The sequence below is a fragment of the Podarcis raffonei genome, chromosome 15 (genome assembly GCF_027172205.1).
Source record: "Podarcis raffonei isolate rPodRaf1 chromosome 15, rPodRaf1.pri, whole genome shotgun sequence".
Lineage (NCBI taxonomy): Eukaryota > Metazoa > Chordata > Lepidosauria > Squamata > Lacertidae > Podarcis > Podarcis raffonei.
The window spans coordinates 1,264,398-1,279,991 of NC_070616.1; the positions used below are offsets into that span (position 1 = coordinate 1,264,398).

The window sequence follows — 15,594 nt, forward strand, 5'->3', positions numbered from 1 at the left end:
CAAATCCAAACGGTGTTTCCGTGCGCTGCTCTGGTTCGCCAGAAGCGGCTTAGTCATGCTGGCCACATGACCCGGAAGCTGTGTGCCGGCTCCCTCGGCCAGTAAAGCGAGATGAGCGCCGCAACCCCAGAGTCGGTCACGACTGGACCTAATGGTCAGGGGCCCCTTTACCTTTTATACTAATAGTTACACCTTGAGCTTGGCTCAGTAGCAAATTGGCAACCAGTGCAGATCTCCGAGCACAGGAGTTATGTGCTGACAAGGCCTTCCTTCCTGTCAGCAATCGGACTGCAGCATCCTGCACCAATTGCAGCTTCTGCATCAGGTTTAAGGGACGCCCTGCATAGAGCGCATTGCAGTAATCCAGTCTTGAAGTTGCCATTGCATGAATTACTGTGGCCAAATTTTCCCAGTCCAGGAATTGTGCTCATGCCTCTCACTTGCCTGGAGAGGTGTGCAAATGCGGGCATAGAAACCAGCCTGCTGTACGAAGGTAACTTTTGCATTCATTCCTCTGCCCAGTTGCCTCTGGCCTCACCCTCCAAAGGTTGCCCAGAAGGCAGTGTGGCCCTTAGGTTGAAAAAGGTTCCTGACCCCAAACTAAACTGCACACCCATATTCCTTGGACCTTAGGAGATGACCCATGTTCCTAATAGCATTGAGGAGTTGTTAAATTGTGACTCCAATGCCTTTGTGGGCACTAGACTTCAGGCTATTGCGCTTTTAACAGCCAGCTTTTCAGTTGCATTTTGATCTGTTTTCATACACACTGCCTCAAAACTTGGTGCGAATGTATGGGGACAGGTGCTCAATGTCTGGAAGCAACTTGAAGTCTCTTGGAAACGTGTGTTTACTTGGAGGAGAGATGTCATGCAGGGAGGAGTGTTTCTTAGGAGTGCCCCATTTTTATTTTTAAATTATATACCACCCTAAACCCAGAGGTCTCAGGGTGGTTCACAGAATAAAATCAAAATATAAAACCACAGAATAATCAAAATAAAAACAATACCCCCCCCCAAAAAAACCCCACATTTTAAAAGGGCATAGGATGTCAATCACCCAAAGGCCTGGTTAAAAAGGAACGTTTTTGCCTGTTGCCTAAAGGTGTATAATGAAGGTGCCAGAGCATTCCAGAGTCAGGGAGCCACTGCAGAAAAGGCCCTACTTGTGTTGCCACCCGCTGGACCTCTTGAGGACGAGGGACATGCAGGAGGGCCTCAGAAGATGATTTCAGGGTCTGGGTAGCCACATATTTCCTGGGGAGAGGTCAAGCTGTACCTGGGCACAGCCATTCTCGCCCATAGCCAGCTTCCATCAATAAAGGCACTTGTCTCGTGCCAGGCCATCGTCACCTGGCATTCTCTCCCCACTCCGTTTTTCCAGGGTTCTCTGTCACACAAAGCTCCTTCCCTTCACCCCCATGTCCAAAGATTTGCCCTGCTGCAGAGATGCATCAGCAGGAGGCGGCTCAAGGGTGGTGTCTGTGGTGTGCGGATAAGAAGTTGAGCCTCCTTTTGCAAAAAGGAAAAGGGGGAAAGGGACCGCACCCTCGCCTTATCTGAAGCCCCTTTGCTTCATCTGAGACACCAGCCCTCCTCCTCCTCCTGGGCTAAAGAACCGTCTCCTCCCAGGCAAACCCATCTGCGGGACAAGCAAGCCAGGCTGGCCCTGCTGCAGCCCGCTCCTCTGCCAGCAGGCATGCCTCAAAAGCCACCCAAATATAAATGCCAACTTCAGAGGCACCCAGGAAGCTAATGGGATGCCTTTTGATGCCTCGAGAAACCAGTGCAGTTCAGACAGTCAGATGAAGACCTGGGAGAGGCCAGGGTTCGAATCCCTACTAGGCCACGAAGCTCCCTGGGCGTGAGCTTGGGCCCAGTCACTGTCTCTCAGCCAAACCCGCCTCACAGGGTTGTTGTGAGCTCCTTGGAAGAAAAGGTGGGATAATAGTAATAATAATTTATTATTTATACCCCGCCCATATGGCTGTGTTTCCCCAGCCACTCTGGGCGGCTTCCAACAGAACACTAAAATACAATAACCTATTAAACATTAAAAGCTTCCCTAAACAGGGCTGCCTTCAGATGTCTTCTAAAAGTTTGGTAGTTGTTGTTCTCTTTGACATCTGGTGGGAGGGCATTCCACAGGGCGGGTGCCACTACCGAAAAGGCCCTCGGCCTGGTTCCCTGTAACTTGGCTTCTTGCGAGGGAACAGCCAGAAAGCCCTTGGTGCTGGACTTCAGTGTCCGGGCAGAACGATGGGGATGGAGACGCTCCTTCAGGTATACTGGGCCGTTTAGGGCTTTCAAGGTCGGCACCAACACTTTGAATTGTGCTTGGAAACGTACTGGGAGCCAATGCAGATCTCTCAGGACCGGTGTTATGTGGTCTCGGCGGCCGCTCCCAGTCACCAGTCTAGCTGCCGCATTCTGGATTAATTACAGTTTCCGGGTCACCTTCAAAGGTAGCCCCACGTAGAGCGCATTGCAGTAGTCCAAGCGGGAAATAACCAGAGCATGAACCACTCTGGTGAGACAGTCCGCGGGCAGGAAGGATCTCATACTGTGTACCAGATAGAGCTGCTAGACAGCCTCCCTGGACACAGAATTGAACTGCGCCTCCATGGACAGCTGTGAGTCCAGAATGACTCCCAGGATAGAAATGTAATAATAAGCTGAGCCATGCCTGAAGACCCACAGCAGGTGGGGTGGGAAGGGGAGAGCCCCCCTGTATCTCCCAAGAGCAGCAGTGGGGTTCCCACCACCCCAGAGAGGCCCCCGCTTGCACCGTCTCCTCTTTGGAAACCAGGACAGAAAAAGACGAGACAAAGGTGGCCTGGTGAGGTCACAATAACTTTTTATTGTACATTATTTCACACTTGGGATGCACATGGGGCCCCCGGCAAATCCTGGCACAGGCGGTCATGCACCACATATCCATGCAGAGAACGCGTCGCGGGGGGGGGCAGGAGAGCAGGCGACGTGGGGGGGGGGGAGAAGAGGGAAGGTAAAATGGGGACAGGAATCCAGTGCTCTCTCCCTGAAAGCCGGTAGAGGGGCACCACCCAGGTCTTTGTGTGTGTGGTGGGGGGGGGGGTGAGGGAAACATGCTTGGGCCCCAAAGAGCCCCTTACTTCCACCCAAGCTTCCAGAAAAGCCCCCCCGGAATAACCCCTCTGCTGCCTCCCCCCACTAAACCTTTGGCGGCACAAACCCAGATCCTGCTCAAAATAAAATAAAAATAAAGAACTTGGCACCCTCCCACCTCCTTCACAGTACTTAGGTGGGGTATAAAAAGTGGGGGGGGGGCTTTGAAATGCAGCAGCAGCAGCAGCCTGCACAGGAGGCAATTGCAAGAAAGCATGGCTGGGATACCCCCCCCCCCCCGCATGCGGAGAGCAAACAGGCACGCTTCACATGTAAGAATAATAAACAGTACAGACGTTTGTGTGAACAGTACAGACTGGGGAGGAGGAAGGTGCATAGAAACCCTGCAAGGGGGGGGGGAGAGCCTTCCACTGCCCTCCTGCACCTCCCCCAAACTGTCATGGAGCCATGTTTATATCTGGAGGGTGGGGGCACCGCGTAGCAAATTGCAAAGGGAGAAGGGGATCTCTATGGCACAGAGGAGTGGGGAAAGAGAGGGGTCTGCGTTTTGCGAGACAAGAGGTGCAGAAGGCAAGTGCCTTCCATTCTAGTGCACACAGGGTACTGCCAACCCCGGGGTAATGCCAGGCAATGGGCTCCAGGGCCTCTCGCCAGTGGGGCAGGGAGGGACTGCTTTGAAATTCCCATCTTAGGATACAAGACTGGCTCCCTCTCTCCCACGGTTCAGGAAGAAAGCAGACAAGCAGTTTGCCAGAGTCTCGCGCGTCTTTCCTCTCCCTTCCTAGTTCTGGAGGGGTGGGTGAAGGAGCCCCGGGGAGCATAAGCAGGCTGACCACGGCCTGGCGGGCATCTGCAAGACACGGGAGCAGAAGGCAGGATGCCCAGAGGGGTTCTTGACGTTTCTGCCAACTGTGGATGCAGGGCAGGTGTGATGGACCACCGAAGAAATCAGGCACTGTGTGTGTTGTGTGTGTATTCGGACTGATGGCGAGCAAGATATGTTCATGGCGTTTGCGGAATGAGAGGTCATGGCATTGATTTGGCCCTGGGCTGCGGGGACGCCCGCCAGGTGCCCACGGCTTGAGGTCCTGGCAAGGGGTTGGGCTGAGCGGTCGTGTAACAATATGGCGGCCTCCACCGCCTGCCTCCTTTGGAGCTCCAAGAGCACAGGGACCGCAGGGCACCCCACCGGCAGATATGGCTCAATCTCAATCCGCCACTGGCACCAAGAGGGGCAGTGGCCAGGGACACCCCCCATCAGTGCCTTGAAGGGCCGTGTCCCCTCCGCAGCACAAATGCATATGGAAGGGGGAAGTTCTCCTCAACTGGGGCAGCAGGGCCCAGCGTCGGGCCTCCTCCCAATTTGGGGGTGCGTCCTCCCTGCCCCGAGAACGGCGCAGCGGTCGGTCAAGGCACAGACTTTGCAAGAGCACAGACAAGAGAGGGGAGAAAGTGTTGGCTAGCATGACACACAGCGGGGCTGGGGGGTTACAAAAGAAGGAAACCTCTCTTGGAAATGCAAGGACTAGCGGGGACCCCCCCGCTCAGATCCCCCGAAAAAGATATAAGGCACCCGAAAGTAGCCCCCACCGTCTCCACGGATGAAGAGGAGCTCGCAGTGTTTGCGGCAGTCGGTGGGAAGTGCATAAATGGAAGGAGAGGGGGGCTCTTCACCAGCTGGCCTCCTCTCAGGCCTGGGCTCCGGTCGCTTTCTGAATGAGCGGGATCTGCGAGGGAGAAGAGAGGGTGGGACAAAGACCGTCAAGGAGTGTTTCCTCCTTCCCGTAGCTTCTTACTTGTTTATATGCTACCCTTCCTCAAAGGTTCTCAGGACAAAAGCACAAATAAATAGTTAAAACAGAAACGACAAAATAGGAACAAGCCCCCTCCCCAAGCCCCACACATTTAAAAGGCTGTCGAATATTAATCAGCCCAAGACCTGGTTGAAGAGGAACATTTTTGCCTGACAGCTAAAGGTGTATAATGAAGGGGCCAGGGGAGTCTCCCTGGGGAGAGCATCTCACAAACGGGGAGCCACCGCAGAAAAGGCCCCGTTCTTGTGTTGCCACCCTCCGGACACCTTGCAGAGGAGGCACAAAAAGAAGGGTCTCCGAGGACAATTGCAGGATCTGGGTCGGTTCATAAGGGGAGAGATATTGCAGTCCTGACAGTTTAAGGCTTTAATTGGGCCCGGAACTCATCAGCAGCCTGGACTCAGCGTCGCTGGGGAATTCAAAATGGCACCCAAATGTAGGCAAAAAACTACTCCTTAAGCTTGGGAACCATCTGGTTGTGGAAGCTTAAGATGTATCCAAATGCATATAACATCAGAAGAGACTGCTGGATCAGACCAAAGGGGGCCCTGCCTGGTCCAACTTCCTGTTCTCACAGGGGCCAAACAGACACCCATTGTAGGAAACAGCTAAGCTGGACCCGAGCGCAACAGCAACTCTCTCCCCCTTGCAGTTCCCAGGAACGGGCATTCGGGGGCATTTACAGGTCAAACTTGTTCTTCCACACTTTTCCCTTCCGCATAACTTTCCATTAATGTGCTTCGATACAGCACTTTGGGAACATCCAACTTCTTCTGCAATTACCTTTTGAGGCTTTCTCTCCTTATGGAGAGTCTCAATGATGGCTTTCTGCACAACTGTCAGGTCAGCAGCCTTCCCCATGATTGTGCTTCCTACTGAACCAGACTGAGAGACCATTTAAAGGCTCAGGAACCCATTGCAGGTGTTATGGATTGAATAGCTACTGCACCGTTTCACAATATTCTAATTTTCTGAGATTGTTAATTTGGGGTTTTCATCAGCTGTATGCCATAATCATCACAATTATAACAAATAAAGGCTTGGCATGTATCGCTTTGCATGTCATGAGTCTATCTCATATATTAGTTTCACCTTTTAAGCTGAATTACTGAAATAAACGAACTTTTCCACGATATTCTAATTTTTCGAGTTTCACCTGTACTGTCTCCAACACTGCCACAGGGGCATTGTGGCTGGTAGCCCAACAGCCATATCCTCCAAAACAATTCCTTAACCTGCTCACCTGTTGCCCTCGCTCCATATCGTTAGGTGCCAGGCAAGAACATTCCTTCGTGTGGTGGGACAATTATTATTTCAGTTTGTTACAATACTACGTATTTTGATGTTTTTATCTTATAAACTGCCCTATGATCCTCAGATGAAGGGCAGTATAGAAATTAATTCAATAATAAAAATAAACCCACTCGTTTGGACCACTAACACTGAATGTTGTGTGGCCGTCAATGCCATTGTTTAAGTATATGCTGTGAGAATGAGGACTCCCTTTTGTCCCTCCTGAACCCCCATCATTCAGCTTCACCAGTGTCTCCAATGAGTTCTGGTATTGAAGAAAGAAGAGCCTGCTGGATCAGGCCAATGGCCCATCTGCCGTGAGCTCCAGTTAAGAAAAGAAGCAGAAATTAAAGCAGCATTTAAAAAATATATATATTTCAAAGGGCAGGCAGACTGTTCCTGTCTGCCCTGCCCACCTCACCTTGGAGAGGTCGACCCCTGTGAGGGCATGGACGGACGCAGGGAGCTCAGCCAGCAGCCGGTTCACATCCGTAGTCATCTTGTTGTTTTCCCCGCTGAGGATAACGATTTCATCCACCTTTGAGAGAGGTGCGGCCACCTTGGCAGCAATCTGAGAGGGACAGAGAGAAAGAGAGAGAGAAGGCAGTGTGTCAGGATCCAGGCACAGACCCCAGGGGGAGAGAGGCAGATAGCTCTCTCTCTCCCCCCCCCCCATCCCCATCCGCCTCCTCACCTGGGGCAGGGCGTCCAGGACCAAGGCCATCTTGGCTGCCTCCCCATACTGCTGGTAGGCCTCTGCCTTGAGCTTCATCTTCTCAGCCTCCGCTTTGCCAATGGCCTCGATCACCAGGGCCTCCGCCTCTCCGATCTTGCGGATCTTCTCCCCTTCGGCCCGAGCGATTAGCACCTGCTTCACCCTTGAGAGAGAGAGAGCTTTGTCTGAGTTTTCCCCCTAGGATGTGGGGCACACAAGGCCTAAGAGTGGGGCGCCTCCTCCAGCGGTGGCTCAGAGCAGGGGCTTTCCAGACCCTCCACGCAGCAAAAGTTCTCACAGGGGGGTCCATGGGTAGCTTTACTTGGGGACACATCCCCAGCCCCCTCTGGCTGCGCAAGGCCCCCTAAGGAAGGGAAATCCCTCCCTGCAGCCGCACTCACTTCTCTCCCTCGGCAATCTCCTGCATGCGGTGCGCCTCTGCTTCCGCTGGCAACTTGACAGTGGCGATGAGCTCCTTGTCCATGCGGATGACCTCCTGTTCCTCAACGTCAATCTGCTTCCGGCGCTGCACGACCTCAATCTCGATCTCCTCTTGGCGGATCTTCTGCTGCTCTTTGGCTCCTTGCAGCTCGTACGCCAGCTGGGCCTGCGCCGTCTGCAAAGAGATGGGGAAGGGGCCACAAGTTGGTTACACAGCCTGCAGTTGAAAAAAAGCCCCCACTTCATCCTGATGAGCCCTATAAATCACTCTGAGGCTCAGGACTGGGTTACACCAGCATCCTACATTCCCCTGTCCTTGTGTGACAATGTCCTCACCCCCTCTCTGCAAACTGTAAATTCACTTTAACTTATATGTCACTTGGCTGTGAAAAACAACAACCTCAATAAATTATCAATAAAAAGAATTAACCACAGTAACTTAAGACTTTCATGTTGCAATGGACTATAGACTAAAAGCAGATTAGAACTTGCACCAGGTGTCTAAACGTCAGTGCAGGCTTGTCAAAACAAGAATTCGTAGCGGGGGCCTAAAGACTCCTTGCCTGCCTGGTGTCAATAGGCAGGGAGTTCCAAAGTGTAGGTGCTGCCCCACTAAAAGATCGAGTTCTTACAAATGCAGAACAGGGAATATATAGTGCCTGTAACAGAGTCAGTTCCACCAATCAAACAAGGTTAAGTGGGTGCATATGGGAAAGGGTGATTTGACAGGTAAGCTGGTCTCAAGTTGTTAAAGGCTTTATATACTAATATTAACACCTGGAACTTGGGGCCTGGAACTCAACTAGCCTCCTTTTCCAGGTCTCCGCTCCACAACCTATTTATTCTTCCCTTTTGTCACCGAAACCACTTCCCAATTTTTATCCTGCCTGCACACCAGCATTGTGTCTCTGCTGTGGGCAGGCAGCAGCTGTGCGGAACCATCCCAGAGAAACCAATTTCTCAAACACCTTGGTGGTTGGTGAACACTCTGGCTGATGGCTCCTACACCCACCTACCCACCCCAGAAGTTAGAAAGTCCTTTCTACCGAAGCCCCAAAGCGCTCCTCTGAGTCCCAACCCTCTCCACGCACCTTTATGTTGATCTCTTGGCTGAAGGCGGCTTTCTGCATTTCGAAGGCACGCTTCGAGTCGGCTACCTTGGTGTCCGCCATGAACTTCACATCCAGCATTTCTCTCTTGTATTCTGCCTCCTGCAGGAGGAAAACAGTCAGAAGGCAGAGGTCAGCTGACCACGCTCAGAGTGACGCTGGAGCCTGGGCAGGAGCATAAGACGGGCCTCTCCTCTCCTCCTGCGCCATTTGACGTACCCGGATGCCGGCGTCTCGCTCTGCCTCGGCCACCCCGATGTCGGCGTCTCTCTGCACCACGGCGGTCTGGGTCTTCCCTAGTGAGCTCAGGTAGCTGACTTTATCGTAGACATCCTGCGCGGGGAGGAGAGAAATTGCTCCATTCAGGAAACATGAGAGAGAGACGTAGCTCAGCGGACAGGAATGCAGACCGGGAACTTCCCTGCCTCTCTGAGGGCAAGGGCCGTAGTTCAGCATCCGAGCCCCTGAGTAGCATGCAGAAGGCCCTGGGTTCAATCCCCAATGGCATCTCAGGGTAGAGCTGGGAGAGACCCCTTGGACAGCTGCTGCTGCCAGTTAGTGCAGGCAGCACTGAGCTAGATGGCCTGACTCTGTGTACGGCAGCTTCCTTTGTATTTGAATAATCCACTAAGCAACAAAGGCCTTTCTGGGGTATTGAAACAGATGATCAGACATGACGAGAGGCATATAAAAATGATGTCTGGCATGGAGACATTGGATGGAGGTTTCCTTCCCTCTCTCGTAATCCTAGAACCCACAGGCCTCCAACGAAGCTGCGTGTTGGAGGGTCAGAGCAAAGGAAGCACTTCTTCACGCAGCGCAGAGTTAGACTGCGGAACTCCCTCCCACAGGAGGCAGCGAGGGCTAACTCAAAAAGGGACGCGGCTCGTACCTTGATAGTGAAACTCAGGATCTCAATGCCCATCCGGCCCACATCAGGAGCCGCCACTTCCCGCACGAGCTTGGCAAATTGGTCCCTGTCCTGGTAGATCTGCTCGACGGTCAAGGTCCCTGCAGAAGGGGGAGGCAGAAGACAAGATGGTGGCTGGCACGACGGAGGCAAAGTGGCTACGAAGGAGGGAGTCCAGGAGACGCCCGTACGGCATGTGCTTCTGCCAAGCCAAGTGAGCAGAAAGAAAGGTCCCATCTGCACTAAACATCTAAACCAATCATTGTACTGCTTCGAACGGTCATGGCTTGCCCGCTAAAGATCTTGGGATGTGTAATTTATTAAGGGTGCTCAGAGTTGTTCCCAAGAACCCTATGCTCCTCAAAGAACTACCATTCCCAGCATTCCCTGGGAAGGATTGATTGTTAAACCACTCTGGGCATTGCAGCTGCGGGAGGCGAACAGGGGTCTCCTAACAACTCTGAGCACCCTGAACAGACTGCAGCTCCCAGAGTTCTTTGGGGGGGGGCGCCATGGACGTTTAAAGGGGTGCAATGCTGCTTTAAACATATAATAGCGCAGATGGGGTCAATGGTTATGCTACCCAAGGAGCAAAGAGTTTAGCTAGCTCTTCTCAGGCAGCGACATGCACACTGAAGTTGAAAGGACTGCAATTCAACAGTACTTTTTTATTATGTCCAGGGGAATTGTATGTAAAAGGAGTTGGAAGGGAATAAAAAACATTCCCTACCTAAGTTGCAAGCAATCACAATGCCCTGACATAATCAATAAGCAACAAAGCATGGAAAACGCACAAACATCGTTCCAACATGCTCTACAACGTGTGAACGCTTGATAAAACTCACTAAATATATCTAAAAAATTCTTTACAACAGGAAAATAGGGACACTCCTGTAGAGTCAGTAGAATTGTAGAGTTGGCTCAGGGACCCCAAGGGTCATCTAGTCCAGCCCTCTGCAAGGCAGGAATCTCAAAGCATCCATGACAGATGGCCATCTAATCTCTGCTTAAAAACCTCCAATTAAGGGGACTTGCAGGGGGAATTCATTCCAGTGTCGAACAGCTCTTATCATCAAAAAGTTCTTCCTGATGTTTAGTGGGAAACTCCTTTCTTGTAACTTGAATCCATTGGTCCGAGTCTTACCTTCCAGAGCAGGGGAAAACAATCTTGCTCACTCTTCCATGGGACAGCCCTTCAGATATTGGAAAATGGCCATCCTGTCTCCTCTCCATCTCCTCTTTCCCAGTTTAAACATACCCAACTCCCTCAACTGCTCCTCATCAGGCTTGGTTTACAGGCCCTTGACCATCCTGGTCTCCCTCCTCTGCCCACCTTCCAGTCTGTCAACATCCTTCTTAAATTGTGGTGCCCAGAACTGGACACAGTACCTCAGGTGTGGTCTGACCAAGGCAGAATAGAGAGGTACTATGACTTCCCTTGACCTGGACACAAGACCTCTGTTGATGCGGCCTAGAACTATAGATACCACAGCTTCCATTACTCTTCCATAAGAAGTTGAAGACTGCCATTGCCTCAGATTAAAGAACCGTCAGCTTCACACAATAAAAGCACCACCTGTGTATTTACGACATTTTGAATGCAACCAAGCAGTTAAATATATTGCATTTAATATCCCAGTTGCTTTTACGTATGTTTTCCTCCTTGACAAAAAAAAAATGCTACTGAAACAGTGTTGGGAACACCAATCCTTGCAGCCGCTTATTTCCAGATGTTTATGTGAAGCGAGAGAGGGCGCCCCCCCAGCCACGCCCCCCACCTAGGATGGAGCGCAGGTGCCCTTCCAGCGTCTGGAGGACCACATTCTTGATGTCCTGCACGTTCTTGCCCAGGAACTGCTCACAAGCCACCGCGAGAAGCTCCCTCTCGGTCAGGATTTTCACCTGCAGGCAAAGAGAGAGAGAGAGAGAAAAGAAGACGACATTTGACGTGAGCCGCGAAGGGGCCAATACGGTCATCGAAGTGATAGGCTAGTGACAGAAGCAGAGCCTGTGACCGCTGGGGCACCCTTGGGGTGGCTCGGCTCGGCCCCCACAAGGATCAGGTCACCAGGAGCCCTCTTCATACCCATCAGCAGCAAACCAGGAGTTTTTGTTAGGAGGCAGGCTGCAGGGGAGCCTTGTGCCTGATTTTAAAACTCTTTGCATCGCTTCCTGATCCGGGAGAGCAAACCAACAGTGGCCCCAGAGGAAGCAGCCTCAAAGCAGCAAGGCCATGAGTTCTGGGGGTCCCGGCACCCTAGCTCTGCATCCAAGAGGAGGACATGCCGTAAGCCAGGTGTGGGGGCATCGCCACTCCTCCCCAGATGTTGCTGGGCACCAGCTCCCATCATTCCCTTGGAAACTTGGGAGTTGGAGGCCAGCAACAGCTGGAGGGCCACAGGGTCCCCCACCTGCTGTAAGCAAAACCAGGAGCCCACCCCCCTCTCGCTCCTGCCGGAGGGAGGCAACTGAGGCATCAACCCATTGCACACGGAGCTCAAAAGCACCCCTGCATGAACAATTCAGAAGGTTTGGCATCATAATGTCAGAATGTATGCGAACTTGCTTCTGCTCTCCCCCCCCCCCAAAAGTCATTTCCTTAAAACTGGGAGCTCTTGAGAGTAAGCAGGCCGGCCAGATCACCTGAGTGCTTTTCTCTTTCTCCCGAAATTAATAATAATAATAATAATAATAATAATTATTATTATTATTATTATTATTATTATTATTATTATTTATTTATTTATTTATTTATTTATTTATTTATTGTTTACACCCCGCCCATCTGGCCGAGTTTCCCCAGTCACTCTGGGCGGCTCCCAATCGAGTGTTAAAAACAATACAGCATTAAATATTTAAAACTTCCCTAAACAGGGCTGCCTTCAGATGTCTTTTAAATAAATAAGAGAAGATAGCTGCTTATTTCCTTGACATCTGGTGGGAGGGCGTTCCACAGGTCAGGCGCCACCACCGAGAAGGCCCTCTGCCTGGTTCCCTGTAACCTCACGTCTCACAATGAGGGAACCGCCAGAAGGCCCTCGGCACTGGATCTCAGCGGATGGTACAAGCTGGTGCAAAGCCAGCAGGCCTCTCTTGTACCAGTTTCAGCTGATTATTCCGTTTGGGGATTGCAAGCGCCACTTGAGATCGGCAGGAAGGGGGTAGCTGTTTATCCCAACTGCAAAAAATGAGCCAGGGAAGTTTGGGTGGTGGGGGTCTGTATTGGACTCTGCAGGTTATCCACCAGGAAGGAAGGAAGCCTGTATGTCTGTGTAGGCTGGACATAATTTCACTCTCCCATCCTGGGGCCACTCCTAAAGTTCAAGTTTCTCCCCCCCCCGCCTCCTTTAGCCTTTAGGGGTCTTAGCCAACTAGATTCTGCTCAGAGCAGACCTATTAAACTGATGCATCTCATTCAGTCACTCCTGTCACTTCAGTTGCTGTACTCTGAGCAGAAATAACATCGGATGCAACCTCAAAATTCCTTCTCTCGTCTGGCCTGGTAGGAAAGAGAATGCACCCAAATGGCACAGAAAGAAAAAGAAAAAAAACATTCCCAGGAGGAGGTTTTTTTTTAAAATTAAAAAATTAAAAAGCAAATTAAAAATGTGAGCCGGCCAGCAGGCTTGATAAAATATACATAAAATAGCAGGAGACAGAGGCTTTATTAATGTTAACACAGCTGGGATTACGAAGGCAATGAACTTTTAAAAAATAAAAATCCTACAGCTGTTTTAATTGGGGAAGCCAGGAGTTCATCGCCACATCGCACAACCCCAGAGAAAACTCAAAAATAACGAGGGGAGGAAAAGGGAGAGGAGACAGATGTGATGGGAGGAATCCCAGTGCCTTATTAAGGAGAAACTTCCCCCAGGGCAAGCATATTCACTTGCCCCACTGAACAATCCCTGCTCTCCTCTGCGCTGTTCTGGGGGTTCTCTTGACCACTCTTCCAAGAGCCAATTAGGGTGGGGAACGTGGGGAAAGGAGGGGGGTGGAAGCCTCATTGTGCCAGCCCTTGGGCAGGGCTTCCGCTGATGGGACGCCATCAGTTGAATCTCCCGCCCCCCATTCTATCGGCCTGCCTGAAATCCACGTCCCTATTCCCTGAAAATAAGATGGAAGGGTGCTCCTGGGAAGCTTCCAGCCTCACCCTGCCGCTTTGCCCCTCCTGGAAGTATAAAAGGGGCCAGGGTGGGGTGGGGTGAACAGTGGGAATTGCCTCGCAAAGCACTGCAGGGACACAGGAAGCTGCCTTAGACTCAGACCCCTGGGTCCATCGATCTCAGTACTGCTTGCACTGACCGGTAGCAATGGCTCTCCAGGATTTCAAGACTGGGATATTCTCTCCAGCCTGAAGATGCAGGTGGAGGCTGAATCTTCTGCATGCAAAGTGGATGCTCTGCCCACTGAGTTACGGACCTTTCCTTCGCCTTCCCAATAAGACCATGGAGATTAGCCACGATGTTCAGGTCCCTGTTCAAGGGAAGTTCCTGCTGGACAAGCATGGCTGAAGTAATAATATTTTAATAATAATACTTTTATTATTTATAGGCCACTCATCTGCCTGGGTTGCCCCAGTCACTCTGGGTGGCTCTCAGCACAATATTAAAAACACAATAAAGCCTCAAACGTTAAAAACTTCCCTGTACAGGGCTGCCTCCAGATATCTTCTAAAATTAATATAGTTCATTATCTGTTTGACATCCGATGCGAGGGCAGACACCTCTACCAAGAAGGCCCTCTGCCTCACACCCGTTTTTTAAAGGGGGCTTGCGCCTCTGGCATTTGTGGGTGCTTGCCTATGGAAGAAAATTGCAGAAAACCAGACTCGGAATGAGTTAGCTGGTACTTGCGGGGTGGGAGGGCTGAGTGTCTTGCTAAACTTGCAACATTTCTGGCTGCAAAATGGCTCCACTGCTGCGATGACCCTGCAGCCAGCGGCACTCCAGAGACAGAGGGTGGACGAAGCACCAGCTCAGGAGCTGGGCCAGGTCTGGAGCTCTGGCCAATGGTCTGGGGTGATGGTAGCCCAGTGACTTTTGGTGGACAACAGGAGTGCCCCTATCCCTGTGGTAGACCAGATGACTGGGCCAAACCTAAGGGGTCCATGGAAGGAGCAGAAGCTGGGGCAAGGGGTTTTTTTTGCTAGCTACAGCCTTCGGGAAACAACAGCGACGCAGGGGTGGGTGGGGCCAGCTCACCACACTCTGCTCCAAAGAGGCCCTCCAGGAAAACCAGTAGCTCCATGTGGTTTCAGGCCCACCACCATCAGAACATTTGCATATGTAGGGGGAGAAAACACCGAAGAAATATTCCAGACCAGCATGAGTTGAGACCAAGGGTGGCAGTGCAACAGCCCAGGAGCAGGGGTGCATGTGGCTTTTTCACAAGTGGCGACAGCGCCCTCTGCTGCCCAGGTGGGAGAGAAGCAAGGGCCTCGTGGGTGGGGGACATGCAGCGGTGAACTGGCGGTGGAGGGGGGGGGTGAGAATCAGCTATCGAACAAAGGGCCGGTGTTTTCGGAGCAGACAGCGCCTCTCTCGCTCCCCTGGGCTAGAGCGGCCTCCTGGGAGGGAGAGACCAGGAAGGGTTACAGAGGCATGCATTCCTGAAAGGAGGTGTTTTCAAGTTACTGTACCTGGGCCACACCTGTGACAGTTAAAGCTACCCCCTCCGCCGTCTCTACGTCCTCGCACCTGGGCTGTAACGTCATTATCTCTAGGGAAATCCTGCCAAAAAACGTAAAACATTGGCACGTTTCCAGGTAACAGGCTCAGCTCTCTTCCCCCGTGGCTCGGGGCCACCTGCTGCTTTCCTCCCAGGTAATGCAGATGCAAGATGTACGGCTGCCTTGCCAAAAAATTAGAGGGGGCTCCCTCCCCCACCCCCAGCCCTAAAAAAACGAGGGCTGCTTGGCTGTGTTGGAAGCCAGTGGAGAAAAGCCTTGAAGCCACATGGACCAGGTAAACACAAAGAGGCCCCACTGAGAGGTTTCCCCTCCCAGGAGGAGGGCGGCCCCTCCTGCTTCTCAGGCCTCAGAAGGACAGCTGCCTGCCTGAAGCACCCTAGGGTGTCCACACAGAAGGTCAGCATTCGAAGCTGCCTGGGCAAAGGACTGAGGAAGCAGGTTTTTGAAAAAGGCCCCTGGGATGTTGGCTGGTTTATGAACCTGAGCATCATCAAAAGGCAAGCAAGGACCCCC

The 15,594-nt window shown here is 51.8% G+C and overlaps 1 protein-coding gene across 2 annotated transcripts in view; it reads right to left on the bottom strand.

Annotated features, from left to right (window-relative positions):
• Window positions 1-2,839: 2,839 nt before the first annotated feature.
• The window catches only part of FLOT2 (flotillin 2), a 30,750-nt gene continuing 17,995 nt past the window's right edge, over window positions 2,840-15,594 (bottom strand). Inside the window, exons 3-11 of one of the 2 annotated variants that reach the window (XM_053367220.1) lie at window positions 15,031-15,121; window positions 11,168-11,291; window positions 9,372-9,490; window positions 8,699-8,812; window positions 8,462-8,581; window positions 7,331-7,545; window positions 6,909-7,092; window positions 6,636-6,785; window positions 2,840-4,834 (exon numbers count right to left, since the gene is read on the bottom strand). In XM_053367220.1, the coding sequence (XP_053223195.1) occupies window positions 4,796-4,834; window positions 6,636-6,785; window positions 6,909-7,092; window positions 7,331-7,545; window positions 8,462-8,581; window positions 8,699-8,812; window positions 9,372-9,490; window positions 11,168-11,291; window positions 15,031-15,121 (1,156 nt within the window). In that variant the 3' untranslated portion in view covers window positions 2,840-4,795. The remainder of the gene's footprint in view (window positions 4,835-6,635; window positions 6,786-6,908; window positions 7,093-7,330; window positions 7,546-8,461; window positions 8,582-8,698; window positions 8,813-9,371; window positions 9,491-11,167; window positions 11,292-15,030; window positions 15,122-15,594) is intronic. The other variant, XM_053367221.1, reaches the window with a different exon arrangement.